At 36.6% G+C, this 16,207-nt stretch overlaps 1 protein-coding gene across 1 annotated transcript in view; it reads right to left on the reverse strand.

Moving 5' to 3' along the window:
* Positions 1-3,088: 3,088 nt before the first annotated feature.
* PDLIM5 (PDZ and LIM domain 5) overlaps positions 3,089-16,207 on the reverse strand; it is a 427,072-nt gene continuing 413,953 nt past the window's right edge. The window contains exons 14-16 of the mRNA XM_007956709.1: positions 13,020-13,140; positions 5,711-5,826; positions 3,089-3,178 (exon numbers count right to left, since the gene is read on the reverse strand). Of these exons, the coding sequence (XP_007954900.1) occupies positions 3,089-3,178; positions 5,711-5,826; positions 13,020-13,140 (327 nt within the window). The remainder of the gene's footprint in view (positions 3,179-5,710; positions 5,827-13,019; positions 13,141-16,207) is intronic.

Here is a 16,207-nt window from a genome sequence, read left to right on the forward strand (position 1 = left end):
AATACAAATTTTAAAAAGTTAAGGAACAGAAGTTAGAATTAACAGGTAAGGCAAATGATACATTGAGAACCTAAATCTAATACCTTTAAACATTTGGGGCAAAGTGGGAGGGGGACACACTGCAGACAGATTAGATTTGTATAAAACTATCCAGTACATTTTTTTCTTAGGTCAGAAAAGTCTCCCCCTTCAGCAGAATGACTAAACTGCAAATGTCATGAAAATGTTAATATAATGATAAATGTACACTTAAACAGGACAAAGGAAAAATTCTTTCCTATAAAATGAATGGACCTAATATAGTACCCCTTGAAGTGGTATCATGAACGTATTTTTTGTTGTAGGAAAATTTAAACTATGCTGCATTATTTTGAAAATGGAAGCTCTTCCTTTGTTTTAATACTGTAACTATCCCAAATGATTAGGTTTACTCTTAGATTCTAAATGTAACCTCAATTCATAGAACATATGTATGTGTATTCATAAAACAAACAGAGAATTTTAGGTTGCTACTTCAACAAGCAACATTCAATCCCTGTAAGCCTACAGAAATATTATAAATCTGAACCTATTACTAAAATTTTGAAATTGGGAAATCCAAGTAGGGGAATTTTTAGAATGATTTACTGTGATTCTGATATATGTTGTATCAAATACAGCATTCCAAAATATACATCTAGAGAGACTAAAAGTAAATACAGTGAAGAAGCAATAATAAAAAATGCTGACATGGAATATTTATACTCAGAAAAATAAATATTCAGGGAGCTCACCAGAAGAATAAAGTGCTCTGCCAGTTATTAAAAGATTAACGTTTGTCTATTAAATATGTCATTCCCCGTTGGAAGATACAGAGATTCTTCTGGGATATGTTAAATATTTATTTCACAGGATTAACTGTTTTAACAAATAAAAAGCTTTGCCACAGAAAAGGGAGGCAAAACACAAAGACAAAATGATAAGTTAGGAAGCATCATTATCTTTTTAGGGATATAATTTGGAGAAACACAGTATTATGCTCCATGAATAATACGTAGAAAGAAAGGTCTAATAGAAATGAAATCCTTAATGTAAGATAACATTCTAAGAAACCCAGGTCAAATACAATTCTTTGAAGAAAATACCCACATGCCATTGACTTATCAAATACTATCTTGGCAGAAAATTTATAAAGGCAAAACTAAACAAAAAAATCTTTACCACACCAAAACAAAACCACCAAATTATTGTTTTAAGCAAAAGGCTGGCACTAAGGTATGTGACAATGCACATCAGCCAGCATGTCTTCAGTAGGTGGTTGCAGCAGCAATGAGAAATAATGCACGATCAGTTCCAGCACGTTGTTTCCAAAGAAACCTCCTGCCTCTCTACAAGATGCAGGATGAGTTTTGAGTTGCTCTTGGTGGAGGGTTCAGACTGCCACTTTGTGTCCTCCTTTCCATTCTTTTATCCTCAGTTAATTATTATCTGAATACGATATAAATCTGCTAGACCACAAATTAACAGCTTTCAGGACAAATGCCTTGGACGTTCTTAGGGAGGTTAAAGAAATATGGTCTCTGAAAACCTCCCTCTACAACAAACATGCACACAATGGAAACAAAATTGTTAGCGTGTGATGGTGCAGGAAGGACTTTGGGCTTTGTCTCAGCTTTAAAGGCACATTACCCCAAACAGATTTATAATTTAGTGGGATTATGGCTTTTCATTCATTCTAGAAACAAAGAAAAAAATTATCAAATGCCATAATCTGTTTTCTCATTGGGCAAATATCAACAGGATCCATGATTTTACTTCACGTATTTCTCTGTCCCCATGTGGTATCTACATAATTCTGTCCCTAGTTAGGAAGACATAATGGGTCAATATGAATAATTAATCATGTTCCCATTCTACACTACAAAACCTCTGTGAATAAAAGCTTTCCAAATTTCATGATTACACTGGAAGTAGTTGACTTAGTATTGAGAGAGAACTACCAAAAAAGAAAATAAAAGAAAAAATATCTAGATTTTATCACATGTATAATTCAATATTCTGGTTATGTTTCTAACATAGAATTAAAGAAAAAGAAAAAAGATTATTCTATGAAGAGTGTCAAACCTTTATCTTGTCTACAATAGTACACCTTTGAAACTAATTTAACTGATTCATCGCCTGCAAAGAGGGAAATTACTCTCTTTTGGGTACAATCATCTGATTTACCATAAATTCCCAACCACACTCTCTTCTACTTATTCTCTTTAAAGAGAGTGAAAACTAAATTTCAGAGCCCAAGTTATTTAATTGGCCCTTTACATCAGCATAAGGGAAGAGGAAAAAATGGAGTTTGAATATTACAGGTGAATGAATTATATATAATGAATAGAAACACTCATAGTCTTAAAAGGCAAAACTTTGAGATTTATAAGTTATCTGTTACCTTTTGGGGGGAGATGACAGAAAAATGTAACATCACTTCTAAGCATTACATTTTGATAAAAAAATTTCATTGGAAAAGAATTTCATTGGTCTCTCTTATTAGAATGATAAACTGTAAGGGGAAAAAAGTATATATATATTTTTTAAAAATTGACACCTACTTTTGATAAAATTCTGTTTAAACTCTTAAGGGTTTTAAAGATAAACATCTATCACTTAGTTTTTAATATAGTTAATTCTCTTACTGAAAAATGTGTAAAGCATTTTTTGTTACCTATTAGAGATTTACTCAAAATTATCTAACAAGGAAAGAAAGTATAATTATTTCATCATAGAGGGTGAAGTTTTTATTTTAAAATTTAATTCTTCACTAATTTATTCTAAGAGTAATTTAATAGTCAACCAGGAAATTGGTTTTTATAAAAGCTATTTTATGGGCAGAAAATATAGAGGGGAAAAAAAAGTAGTAATAAATGCCAAACTGTCTCTTTACTTTATGAAGCCAAATATTTCCTCATAGACATGCTTTTTAAAACTGGAACTTATCCCTTCAGGGCCACTATTATTTTTCAAAACTCCATATAAATATTATATCTAAAAATTAATTGGTAATTTAAATTCTCCTCTTTCTCATCAAATTTCTTCTCTTCTCCTAAACTGTTGACTTTTAAAAATTCACAGAATGAGCATGTTTCTTGCAAAGTGGCTTGTCCTTCTTGGAGAAAAAGGTCTGACCTTCCAAACTTTCACAACACACCTGAAAAAGAAGCATTATTTAAGAGAGTATCATTATTGTATCAAGTGCATCTGCCTAAGAAGGGGAAGGTGATTTTTCCCCCAATGGATAATATGACAAAACACTTTAGTTGACTTATGTTAGACATCCTCATATTTCATGAGTATGACATTTCATGTAATCTTTCAAAAGCAAGGTAGAATGACTTTTTTCTGGAATGTATTCTAGTTTAAATCACTAATCATTTTTCTTTAGTGAAATGGAAGCGTTTAACTCTAAGGAAAAATTAACACTTAAAGAAGTCACATTAAATATACTTTTTCTCTGTAAATTCTAATTAATACTTTGAATTTGCTTCCTATTGTAGAGAATGAAAGCATGCAAAACAAAAATTCAATTCAATTGCTTTGCTAAATGTTCTCAAGACCAACTTTATCCTTCCTGCAAATATACAGACATGGGATACTGGTACATCTTTTTAATTTGTTTCTTTGTCTCTTATAGTTTTCACTATAAGAAAACATCTGGCTGCTGGACAATTATATAATCAGTTAACTATTCACATTTATGTCTTGTCACTCCTACTGCCTTTGTTAATTATAATGCTGATACGCAGCTCTAACAGAGAACAGGGAGAAGGAAAATCACCTCAATGTAGTTTTTTTTTTTTTTTTAAATAGATTTAATGAAGTAAGGGATGGATGAGGAGCTCTGGTAGCATAGTGCCTAAGGCACTTGACTGCTAACCAGAAGGCTGGTGGTTCAAACCCACCAGCCACTCCTCAGAAGGAAGGTTGGGCAATCTACTTCCACAGCAATACCACCTTGGAAACCCAAGGAGGGTTCGCTGTGAGTCGGGGCTGACTCGACGGCACCTAACAACAACAAAGTATGGATGAGATAAATAAGACAGGGTTCAAAGATAATGTTTGCGAAAATCATTTGACTTTAATTAACATTGTTTTGTTCCTAACATACAATGGATATAGAAAATTGTTAGCTATATGAACTCTAAGGAGCTCTGGTGGCACACTGCCTTAGGCATCCTGAGTGCTAACCAGAGGATTGGGTTCAAACCCACAAGCTGCTCTGTGGAAGAAAGATGGGGCAATCTACTTCCGTAAAGATTTACTGCTTCGGGAACCCAAAGGGGGTCGCTATGAGTCGGAATTGACTCTATAAGCAGTGAGGTTTTTCTGGGGGGCTGCGGGGTATATTAGATCTATTAAAAAAGCACACATCTGAACAAAATACCCTTACTAGATATATATTTTCTAACTTAATTAAAAAAACCCAAAACGCTTAGGTTAGGTTAATGTTAATCTCTAAATCTATCTTTAGTATTAAAAATAAAGTCAAAAATAATAAGTATCAAAAGAAACAAACCAAAAAACCAAACTAACTGCTACTGAGTTGATTCCAACTTATAGTGACCCTATAAAACAGAACAGAACTGCCCCATAGGGTTTCCAAGGCTGTAAATCTTTATGGGAAAAGATTGATACATCTTTCTCCTGCAGAGAGGCTGGTGGCCTCAAACCACAGACCTCTAGGTTAGCCGTTGAGTGCTTAACCTCTATACCAGCAGGGCTTCTCATCAAATGAAACAGGTAACTGTTTTACCAAAAAAAAACAAAAAAACAAAAAAAACCAAACTCAGTGCCGTTGAATCAGATCCGACTCATAACGACCCCTTCTTGGGTTTCTGAGGTGGTATCATATGGAAGTAGATTGCCCAACCTTCCTTCTAAGGAGTGGCTGGTGGGTTTGAATTGCCAGCCTTCTGGTTAGCTACACGTTTATTACAGGCTCAAAAAGAAAATAATATTCATGCTCTATTACTAAGGACTCTGAATATTCTTTTCTCTTTGAGCCTGTAATAAACATGTGGTAAAATATTTACCTATTTCATTGTTATGAAGGAAATGGATCAACATATGGTTTACTTCCAGTGTTAATTCAACATCAGATTTTTATAACTGTATACTTCTACTTTAGTAAGTACTTACTGTTTCCTAAAACTACAAAATCTCTCCTTACATAATAAAATGGAGCTTGAAAAAAGTAAAGGGATCTTATTGTTTTAAGAAATATGTATCTTCTCTTTATAGACAAAATGCATTAATAATACTGTTTTCTCTAAAGGGGTATTTTATTGAATGCCAAATAATTTTTAAAAGTACCAAAAATGTTAATAAAAAACTTTTAAAATCACTGTAAAAATATTCTTTTCTTAAAGTTTGAAGAAATGAATTATATATAAGAGCTGACATTCCAATTAATTAAGGAGCTCTGGTGCTGTAATGCCTAAAGGCATTCGACTGCTAACCAGAAGGTTGGCGGTGCAAACCCACCAGCCACTCTGTGGAAGGAAACTGGGAAATCTACTTCCATAAGGATTTACCAACTTGGAAACCCAATGGGGGTTGTTATTTGTCAGAACTGACTTGATGGCAGTGAGTTTGTTTTTTTTTCTTTTTTTGGTTTATTCTCACTGATTAGCTAGAACTGGCTGTGTTGTGTTCCTTTAATTAGGAAATAGAGTTTACTTACTGAGCATACAAAGCAAGTGTCATGCCAGGTATAGCCCAGAGCTTCCAGGAACATGTCTCCAGCTTCTATGGGAAATTCACACCCACGGCATATGGTACCAAATAGAGCATAATAATCTGTATTGGGGGGGACAAAGGAGAAACATAATTTATACATGACAAAGCAACACATCTATCTATTCATTCACTCACTCCAATTCACCTAACAAACACCTGAACATGCACAATTTATACATAAGGCACACTCCTGTTTTGTTTTGAACTCCTAACTTGGTACATACCTAAGAACTTCAAGATCTTATATCAGTTTACTATTCTAGAACCAAAAGAACCTGCTATTTTAAAAATAATTAAAAAATACATTTGAAGTGCCATAAAAAATTAGCTGATGTAAACAAAAGTAATAGGTTTTAGAAATATTAGCAAAGCTGCTTAAAATTTCAAGAATTCAAGGACTAAAGTTAGGTATAGGTTCAAGCTATTTTGCATTGTTAAATAAAGGAGAGAGGACCTAATCATTTAAAGAGATGTTATGAAAGTGTACACATCTGACTCCTCTATTAGGCTGCTAGGCTCCTGAGAGCAGGTACAGTGACTTTCTTCCTCTTTGTATTCCATGCCAGTATTAGACTGCATGTAATAAATACTTACTGAACTCAAGTGAAATACAAAAGTGTTGTAAATGTTTACTTGGCCCACACTCAGCACTGCGAAATTCCCTTATTGTAAATGTGTCCATAAAGCTTTTTTTTTGTTGTTGAGTTTCATATGAATATACTTTAGAATGACAGTTCTAGAAAGCAGCAACACATTTCAGATTAAATGAGATAGTACGTGTGAAAAATCTTGGTAAACTGCAAAGCTGTATTTATTTCTCCATGTAACCAATAGAATAAAATAAAGATTCTAGTAATTAAAAATTTTAAGGAAATGGCATACTATAGCTTGAGACATTTGTTTAGGATGTTTCAAGTTGACCTTGATAAAAGATATTTACATACCTTAATTTTTTTTTTTTAAATTGTGATTTGGGTGAAAGTTCACAGAGCAAATTCATTTTCCATACAACAGTTCATACACCTTTTGTTTTATGACATTGACTGCAATCCCCACAATGCATATTTTTATTATTCTCTTCCAAGTAATATTCTCACTTCTTTCTAACTACTTAAATGCTCAAACATACGTGAAGAACAACTGATAAGGTATTGCTAGACATGACAGTTTAAAAAAAAAAAAAAAGGCATCAGAGGATTTCCAATGAAATAGAAACAACAAGACTAATTACCATAAACCAGGACACTGGCAAATCTGACATTGGCAGATTTCAAAATGTATCTGTCTTCGTAAGAAATAGAAAAGTTACAGGAAACTTCCATGAATAAGTGACATGATTGAGTTTCTAGTTGGACAATATTAGCCACAATTTCTTTTGCTGTATTTTCCTTTCAATTTTATGACTTCATGTGGAAAATCTTTAGCCAGAACTTTACACAGATTGCAGTTATAAAACACTCCTCAAGAAAGCAGTTCAACAAGATGTCTCTCTGCTATTACTAAGTTAGAACTGATCAGCATTTTACTTTCCTTTATGCAGATACTCTCATTGGTTTACCTTTCTTAGCTATCTTCAACTTCTGAGTTCCTTAGTACAGTTGCTCAGTACATATCCATAGAGCCCTACTGTGTTTCAGGCACTACTTTAGGCACCATGCCGTACAGTGATAAAGACGTGTGATTGCTCTTTCATGTGGTTTATATTCTCAGTGGGAGGGCCTTTCTTAGCCATTGTCTTTGTGACTCCTGAGAGATGACTGGGTGGGACTGTGCAAATGTGAAGTGCTTGTGGCCCACCATTGGGACTGGAGAGCTTGTAAATAATGTAAGTAAGGGGCATGGCACCTCTGTGGGGTGGGAACATACAAATAATATATATGGAACCCCTAACGTGGGAAATGGTCAACGTTTTGCCATCTCCTAGGCTTAAAATGAGCCATTCCAGAGGCAGAAAGGGGGAACCCCCTACCATGAAGAAATAAGAGCTAGGAGTGGAGCATGTTCTTTGGACCTAAGTGAGATCCCTGTGCTGAACCTCCTCAACCCAGGAGACAGAGAAAGCTCTAATGCTTTGCTGGGATGGTGAAAAATAGTGGCTGTAGACCCAGCAGCAGACAGCACAGTGGGCTTTAGCCCACAGAGCGAGAAAGTTGAGCAACTTTGGGCAGCAGGACTTGTTGGTGGAATGGGGTGTCTCTAGCAGAGGCAGAGCTAAAAGAGCTTTGTAACACTTGCAGGGCAGATGCCATGGGGCCAAGGGCCAGAGAAAGGCCTGCCTCCAGGCATAATGAGGGGAGGCTGTCCTGACCAAAGGATTGTATCCTGAATGTTCCTGGTACTGTAACCTGTTCCTTCCTTAATAGACCCCGTAATAGTGTCTGTGAGTTCTGTGTGGCCATTGCAGTGGATTACTGAACCCAGAAGAGAAGTAGAGAGTGCCAAGGAGGCACAGCTGGTGTCAGAATAGGTAAAAAAAGATTGGAAGGTGTCAGCATGTCTGACCTCCACCAGGTCAGACATAGGAATCAATCTTGGGCTGTTGATGTTTACCTTTATCCTCTTCTCCTCTTGTAAAGTTAGAGGTCAGACATTACCCCCACAACTTTTTTACAACTCTATTTTAAAACATAAGTGATCAAAATAATTTCATATTGTGGTATGTACCATGAAAAAAATAAAATAGTGAAGTGATATAGAACAATCACTTATTATTACACTTGGGGGGAATGTAAGGGTACTACAATTATATGGGAGGGTAACAGTTGTGATGAGACTTGAAGAGTGAAAGAGAACCAGCACAGAAAATCTGGGGAAGAACATCCCAATCTAGAAGAACAAGTACAAAAGCTCTGAGGCAGAAAAGATCTCAGCTCATTCAGAAACAGCAAAGGGGCCAGGTCTGGTTAGACTGTGGATAAAAGGTAACGTGGCAGGAGATGAGGTTTGCAATGCAATAGTAAGGACCATGGCATAGTTTTTATTTTAGGTACAAGCCAAAGTCATCAATCAAGGGTTTCAAGCACAACTTGATTCACGTATTAAAATGTTACTGTAACAGCTGTGTAGCTGCTATTTGAAGTTTGCTATTACAATGTTCAGGCAATGGGTAACAGTGAGTTAGCTTTAGTTAGTGGTAGCAAGTAAGATGGAAGAAATGAATAAATTCAATATATGGAAAAATCAGGATTTACTAATGGCATTGGATGGGGGCGTCAGGAATAGAAAAAGAACAGAATCCAAGACAATGCTTACTTTTTTTTTTTTAAGTCAACAGTGAGGCCATTTATTGAGATGGGGAAGGTTGCTGGGTTAAGAACAGGTTTGGTAGGTTAAAGAAAAACAAAAGAATAGGCCAAGTTGATCATAAGCAACATTTAAACAAATCTGATAATATTCTTCCCTTTCTGTAAGCAATTCTTTGAATTTTTAAATACATTAAACAGACATTAAAGCTGGATAGTTTTACATATGTTTTGTCTAGACAGGGATTATCTGACAGTCAAACTGTCTTACAAAGCTTCTAAAAACAAAACAAAACAATTCTTTCTTCAGAAAAATTAAGTGGAATTCCAAAATGTGAAATATTCTGGTTCAATCAGGGTCGGCAGCCTGCAGCCAACCTGTTCCAAAACGGCCCATGGGGCACTTTCCTGGAATATCTGAGGTTTCCTAGTGGATAGTCTGGAATTGATCCAGGTTGGTCCTCATGAGCCAAATGGAAGGTGAAAATAGAACATTAAGTAGGCAAAGAAGAGTGGAGTGATGTGGATTTAGCCTCAAATTAGAAACTGACTGCTCTTTTAATTTGACTACACTGGACTATTTCCTTCTTCAGACATCACACTTGGAACTTCAAGGCAGAACAGCAATAAAACTCAAAATCATGGGAATGTAGTGGTAGTGAATGGAGGCATAATAAAGGAAAAATGTTTTATTTTTTTAAACATGTATGCATATTTGTTGTAATGTGTCGTCGAGTCAGACCTGACTCATAGCAACCCCTCCTTGGTTTCTGAGGCAGTATCACTACGGAAGTAGATTGCCCAACCTTCCTTCTGAGGAGTGGCTGGTGGGTTTGAACCGCCAGCCTTCTGATTAGCAGTCAAATGTCTTAGGCACTACGCTACCAGAGCTCCTGTGTGTATAGTAGTAAGGGCCATATTAATAAATAAGTTTTATAAAAGTTTACTTACAGCCTTTGAGAAGGAAAAGGAAGTATTCAGAGAGTTCAAGTAATAAGACAAATGTGGTCTATACCCTAGACCAAGAATAGATTTAGCTAAAGATAATCTTACATATGACTTGTGCTACAAAATTAGCCACACACATTACAGAAGGACAGAAGACAGAATTGGAGGAACTTCTCAGAGACAACCAAACACCCTGAGAGAGAGAGAAAATCACTGGGACTGCTGACTGGGGACCATAGTCTCGGGGGACATCATGCTCAATTGGCACAACATAGTACATAAAAATCTTGTTCCATAACCTACTTTGGTGAGTAGCAACTGGGTTCTTAAAAGCTTTTGAGCAGCCGTCTAAGATGCTGCCATTAGTCTCCTCTCATCTGAAGCAAAGAAGGGTGAAGAAAATCAAAGGCATATGGAAACAATTAGTCCAAGGATATGATGGACCTCTAGACCAGGAGGACTAGATAGTGCCCAGCTATCAAAGCCAACCACTTGAGAAGGTATCAAAACTGGAGATCCTGGATAGAGTGGGAGGAAAAATGTGGAACAAAATTCAAAAACACAAAAATGACCAGAATTACTGGTCGAATGGTGTCTGGTGGAACCCTCTAGACTATGGTCCTGGGTTACCCTTCGGGCTTAGAATTGGACTCACCCCCAAGGATTGGCTCTCAGCCCAACAGTAGAAAGATCTACATGCAGAATACCTACTCTAGGGAGATACATCCCTTAGAGCAATCGGCCATGGGGCACCACAGGGGCAGAGTCACATGGAGGAAAAGCTGGACAGATAGAAATGTATAGTTAAGAAGGGCACAGGAGGGGGTAACCACAGGGAAGAGAGAAAAAGAGAGTTTGTTCTGGTCAGGGATGGTAACTGGGGTGTGAAATCAAATGTACATGAACTGTTGAATGTAAAACAAATTTCACTCTGTAAATTTGCACCCAACTGACAATAAAATTAAAAAAACAAAACAAAACAAGAGGATTGTGGTTAATAGATCTTAGAGACTAGTTTATTAAAAATAATTTTACCAAGGGAGCAATCCAAGCCAGGACTACCCTTCCATTCAATTAACAGTAATAAAAGATTTTAAATATATTCAAAGTAGTTGTCTTGGACAGCAAATCAATACCATATTCTACAGTTAAAAACGTCATGTTTCTCTCTTTCTCTCACTGCCGTCAAGCTGATTCTGACTCACAGTGACCCCTCCTTGGGTTTCTGAGGCAGTATCTCTACCACCTAGATTGCCCAGTCTTCCTTCTGAGGAGTGGCTGGTGAGTTTGAACCACTAGTCTTCTGGTTAGCAGTCAAATGCCTTAGGTACTATGCCACCAGAGCTCCCAAATAGAGTCCCAATGGGATTCTATAGGAATAATTTATTGGTATACAGCAAAATGATGCCAGCAACTTTGGTTTTGAGCTGCTATAAGATTTAACTATTTTATAGTGAGTATATTACAAGAAACAGTAGAAAGCAAATGCTACAACAACAATCTGACTAAACTATTGTCTTTTGTCACTGTTTGCAGACCTGTACTTTCACTGCATTGAAAATTTATTTTTTTTCTTTGATCTGGAAGAGATACTTTTTCTCATGAAGCCACCAACATTAATACACATTGAGTGGTAGTTGTTTGATGGCCTGGTTTTATGTCTATTCATTGTGGGCCTCCGCTGTAGTTTTGCTGAGCAAATAATCTAAGAAGCTGAACTATATGAAGAACATGGTGTCAGGATTGGAGGAAGGCTCATTAACAACCTGAGATATGCAGATGACACAACTCTGCTTGCTGAAAGTGAGGATGACTTGCAGCACTTACTGATGAAGATTAAAGAATACAGTCTGCAATATAATGAAATATAATGAAAGCAAATATCCTCACAACTGGACCAATAAGCAGCATCACGGTAACTGTAGAAAAGATTGAAGTTGTCAAAGACTTCATATTACTTGGTCCTACAGTCAACACCAATGGAAGCAACAGTCAAGACACCAAAAGACGTACTACATTGGGCAATTCTGTTGCAAAACACCTCTTTCAAGTGCTGAAGAGCAAAGACATCTCCTTGAAAACTAAGATGCACCTAACCCAAGCCATGGTATATTCAATCGCCTCATATGCACATGAGAGCTGGACAATGAATAAGGAAGACTGAAGGGTTGATGCTTTTGAGCTGTGGTATTGGTGAAGAATGGTGAAAGTACCATGGACTGCTAAAAGAACTAACAAATCTCTCCCAGAGGAAACGCAGCTAGAATGCTCCCTGGAAGCGAGAATGGCCAGACTTTGTTTCACCTACTTTGGTCATGTTGTCAAAAGGGACCATTCTCTTGAGAAGGATGCCATGCTTGGTAAAGTGGAGGGTCATCAAAAAAGGTGAAGGCCCTCAACAAGATGGATTGAGAGGGTGGCTGCAGTGATGGGCTGAAGTATAGCAGTGATTGTGAGGCTGGCACAGGACCAGGCAGTGTTTCGTTCTGTTGTACATAAGGTCGGTATGAATCAGAGATGACTCGATGGCACATAACTGCAACATAATGGGCCATGTCTTCTAGATATGCTGAAGAATTGAAAGGGTTTGCCAAAACCCAAACCACCTTGAATTGAACCAATATGAATGAAGAGTTTCACCATTCTAATTTTTGGTAAGTTACCAAATATAGAGCACAGCAAAATATTACTTCTATTATTAATGTGAGTTTTTAACCACTCAAAATTCACTACTGGAGTAGAAGAAGTAGCTTTAAACTTTACAATTTGGTATAATTTATATTAATAAATTATTGCAGATTCAAGCAAAATATTTTTCAGACAAACTAATGTTTACAAGGTCAGCTTTTAAAATGAAGCTGGGAGCGTAAGATTTGACAAAGTCACATAAAAAGTTTACATGTTGTTGTTGTTTACATAGTTTTCAATATATTTAGAGTAACATTAAATGCTCCAATTATGAAAACTACTCTGTGTACTATTTTCTTTCCACTAAACAGCAATATAAGAGTTAATGCTTTACCTTTTTTTTCAAGACTTAAGAAACTAATGACTTTATCTCACCTGTCTCGCAGTAGGGTTCACCATCCTCCAGGTGAAAAACATTATTACGAATGGGTTTTCCACAGGCTACACACACAAAACAGGAAACATGCCAAGTTTGTTTCAAAGCATTGATGACTTCCTGGAACAGAAAGGTAATTGGATGTCAAAAAAAGATGACAATAAACATATACATGCTTATTTTAATAGCTGTACTAATATAAACTTGTAAAACTCACCCAAAGTAGACATACATGCTTTTTCTTTGACTTTTTACTCTAAGTAACAGGAGGATACTTACTTAAGGACAGACTCACAAATCACTTCAATCAATTCACTATAATATGTATATTTATCACAAACACACATCAATAAATTTATTTAAGAAATGATTGCTATGTTACTTAAACATTATATATGTGGTGAATAAAGCAAGAATTTCATAAATGCTTGCTGCAACATATTCTGCTTTCTTTCACAGGATGTCAGGAAACATTATAAAGGCTTCATAGTATTGTCTTGGAGATGTCATGGGGGAAGGAGAAAGCATTTTAAAACTAAAACAAACCTATACTTTAGTACATCATGGAAGCAATAATGTAACCAATGTAATCCAATCAGTTTTATACATGTTTAGGGTTCTGTAAATCAGCTGTGATCTGAGGACTATACTAAGAGTACACTCAAATGAGTGTCTAAAATTCGAACCATAAAACATGAATTCTAGTCAACACTGGCCCTATGGTTAAATATGTCAAGAATAATACTTTGGGCCAGATTCTAATTAATAAGCTACAGGGAGATGGTTTTGCAAGGAATTATTTCTCTGGCTTGAGAGAGAGAGTTGGAGCCATTAAAAATCATAGTTTTGAAGAGTAGTTAATAAAAGGAAATTTACTCTTTCTATAATATTTATCACACACATACACACACACACACACAGAGGATAGTATACACAAAATATGGCTACAATTTTGCAAATGAATTACTTACTGTGGTAGATTGAATTGTGTTTTCCAAAAATAGGTACAATCATGCATTCTGTAATGTCCACAATATGTTCTGTGAAATGGGACATTATGTGATTTGAGTGTTGTGCAAACACCATATCACCAGGTCCTGCTTTTTCTTTAAGCATCCTGAACAAGCTTTGTGCCTTAGCAATGACTGTCAACATACTGAGAGAGATTTGCTTTTGTGTTTGGTACTCAATCCACTTCAGTACACCATATTTGACATAGGTTCCTCTCACATTATCATAAGCCTTATAGCTTTTAGTGGAACTTATCATTTAACACCTTGGAGAATCTTTTTTTGGTTTTGAGCATCTTCGTGACTGTTGACTACAACATGCTTAAATAGTGAGTCATAGTATTCACTGATATTCTACTTTTCTCTTGTTTAGTAACTGTTTCTTTCACTTCCAAACTGATATTTCTCCTTTGCCTTGTGCTGCTGCTATTATGAGTACTGGTTTTTCTGTGTTTGGGAGCCATGATGGACTTCATGGTAATATTTTCAAAAGAAAATTTAACAGAGAGGTAACACTACAATACTCAAGTGATGCACGACACTTGAGATTGGATGCTGCTACCTACAGCAAAGCATATACTTTGTATAGTAAACTTTTTATATAGAAAGTACAGTACAATATAAACATTTGCCAGTAACACAGGTATTTATTATGACAATCAAGATGCAAGTATTATAGGCTATATATGTACTCTACTATTACATACCTGGGAGCTCTGGTGGCGCAGTGCCTAAGGCACTTGACTGCTAACCAGAAGGTTGGCAGTTCAAACCCACCAGCCACTCCTCGGAAGGAAGGTTGGAAAATCTACTTCCATAGAGATACTGCCTCAGAAACCCAAGGAGGGGTTGCTATGAGTCAGAGATGACTCGACAGCACATAGCATCAACAACAACATTACATACCTGCAATACAATTACTTTGTACATAAGAGACATAAGATACTCATGTTGCATGCATAAACTGTATTTGGTACGTCCCATTCTCTGATGAGACCGGGCAATCTACTTCTGTAGAGATACTGCCTTGGCAACCCAAGGAGAGGTGGCTATGAGTCGGGACTGACTCGATGGCAGTAGTAATCATAACCATATGAGATCATGGATACATATGTGATCAGACATTGCCTGAACACATCCTGTGTGGTACGTGGCTGCATTGAAGTCCTAGCTCCTATACCTGTGGATGAGATCCTGTTTGGAAATAGGGCTTTCATTTGTTATGTTAATCAGGTTATACCAGAGTAGGGTGGGTACTAAATCTAATAACATCTGAGTTATAAAAAGAGTAGAATAGATACATAGGGGGGAGATGCCATATGAAGACAGATATACAAGGCAGATACATCTGTGAACCCAGGAACTTTAAGGACTGCTGGCAGCTAATAGAAGCTGCAAAAGACTATTTAAAAAACACTCAGCCCACAGGACTTCCCTCTAGACCCATGCTTTGAATTCATATTTGTAGCCTCCTAAATTGTGACAAAGCTCAATTACTATTCTTTAAAACCACCCACTTGTGGTATTTTTTGTTATGGCAGTACTAGTAACTAAGATACTTATAAGGAACAAACTAGACTGCCACTATGTCACCTAGAATCTACTCTTTTCTGTGGGATGCACAGTCCAGTTTTTTGAGGGAGATAGGCACTGGGTACCCTTCCTGATGACACCTTTAACCACGCATAGTTCCTTCCCACCCCCACATGGCCTGGCAAACTAAAGGGTGATTGTTCTCAGGAGTATGGTGAGCACAGAGTCCTAAAAGTTCATTTATTCAACACACACTTACTGAGTTCCTGCTTTGTGCCAAGCCCCATGTTAGGTACTAGGGACACAATGGTCACCAAAACAAGCCTAATTCTCTCAGGGTGACCCACTAATACCCTTGCCTTATTGCTTCATCGTACCCCAGAGAACTTCTGAGTATTAAGGTCTGTATCTCAGATTCTAAGGGGTCTTTCCAAAATTGAGCACAAGTGTTGGGGAATTAATATTCCTTGGGAATATTAGGACTGATAGGAAATGGTGTGTAAATACTCCTTGGGGGTATAATTCTGAGGCTATAGAAACCCACACCCATTTTTTACTTTCTCCATGGGAGAAACAATATCACTAATATCACATGCAAGTAAGATATTACTGAAGATAATTCAGAAACGTTTGCAGCAGTATAT

This window comes from Orycteropus afer, unplaced genomic scaffold (genome assembly GCF_000298275.1).
Source record: "Orycteropus afer afer isolate SDZICR_OR568_19922 unplaced genomic scaffold, OryAfe1.0 scaffold00652, whole genome shotgun sequence".
Lineage (NCBI taxonomy): Eukaryota > Metazoa > Chordata > Mammalia > Tubulidentata > Orycteropodidae > Orycteropus > Orycteropus afer.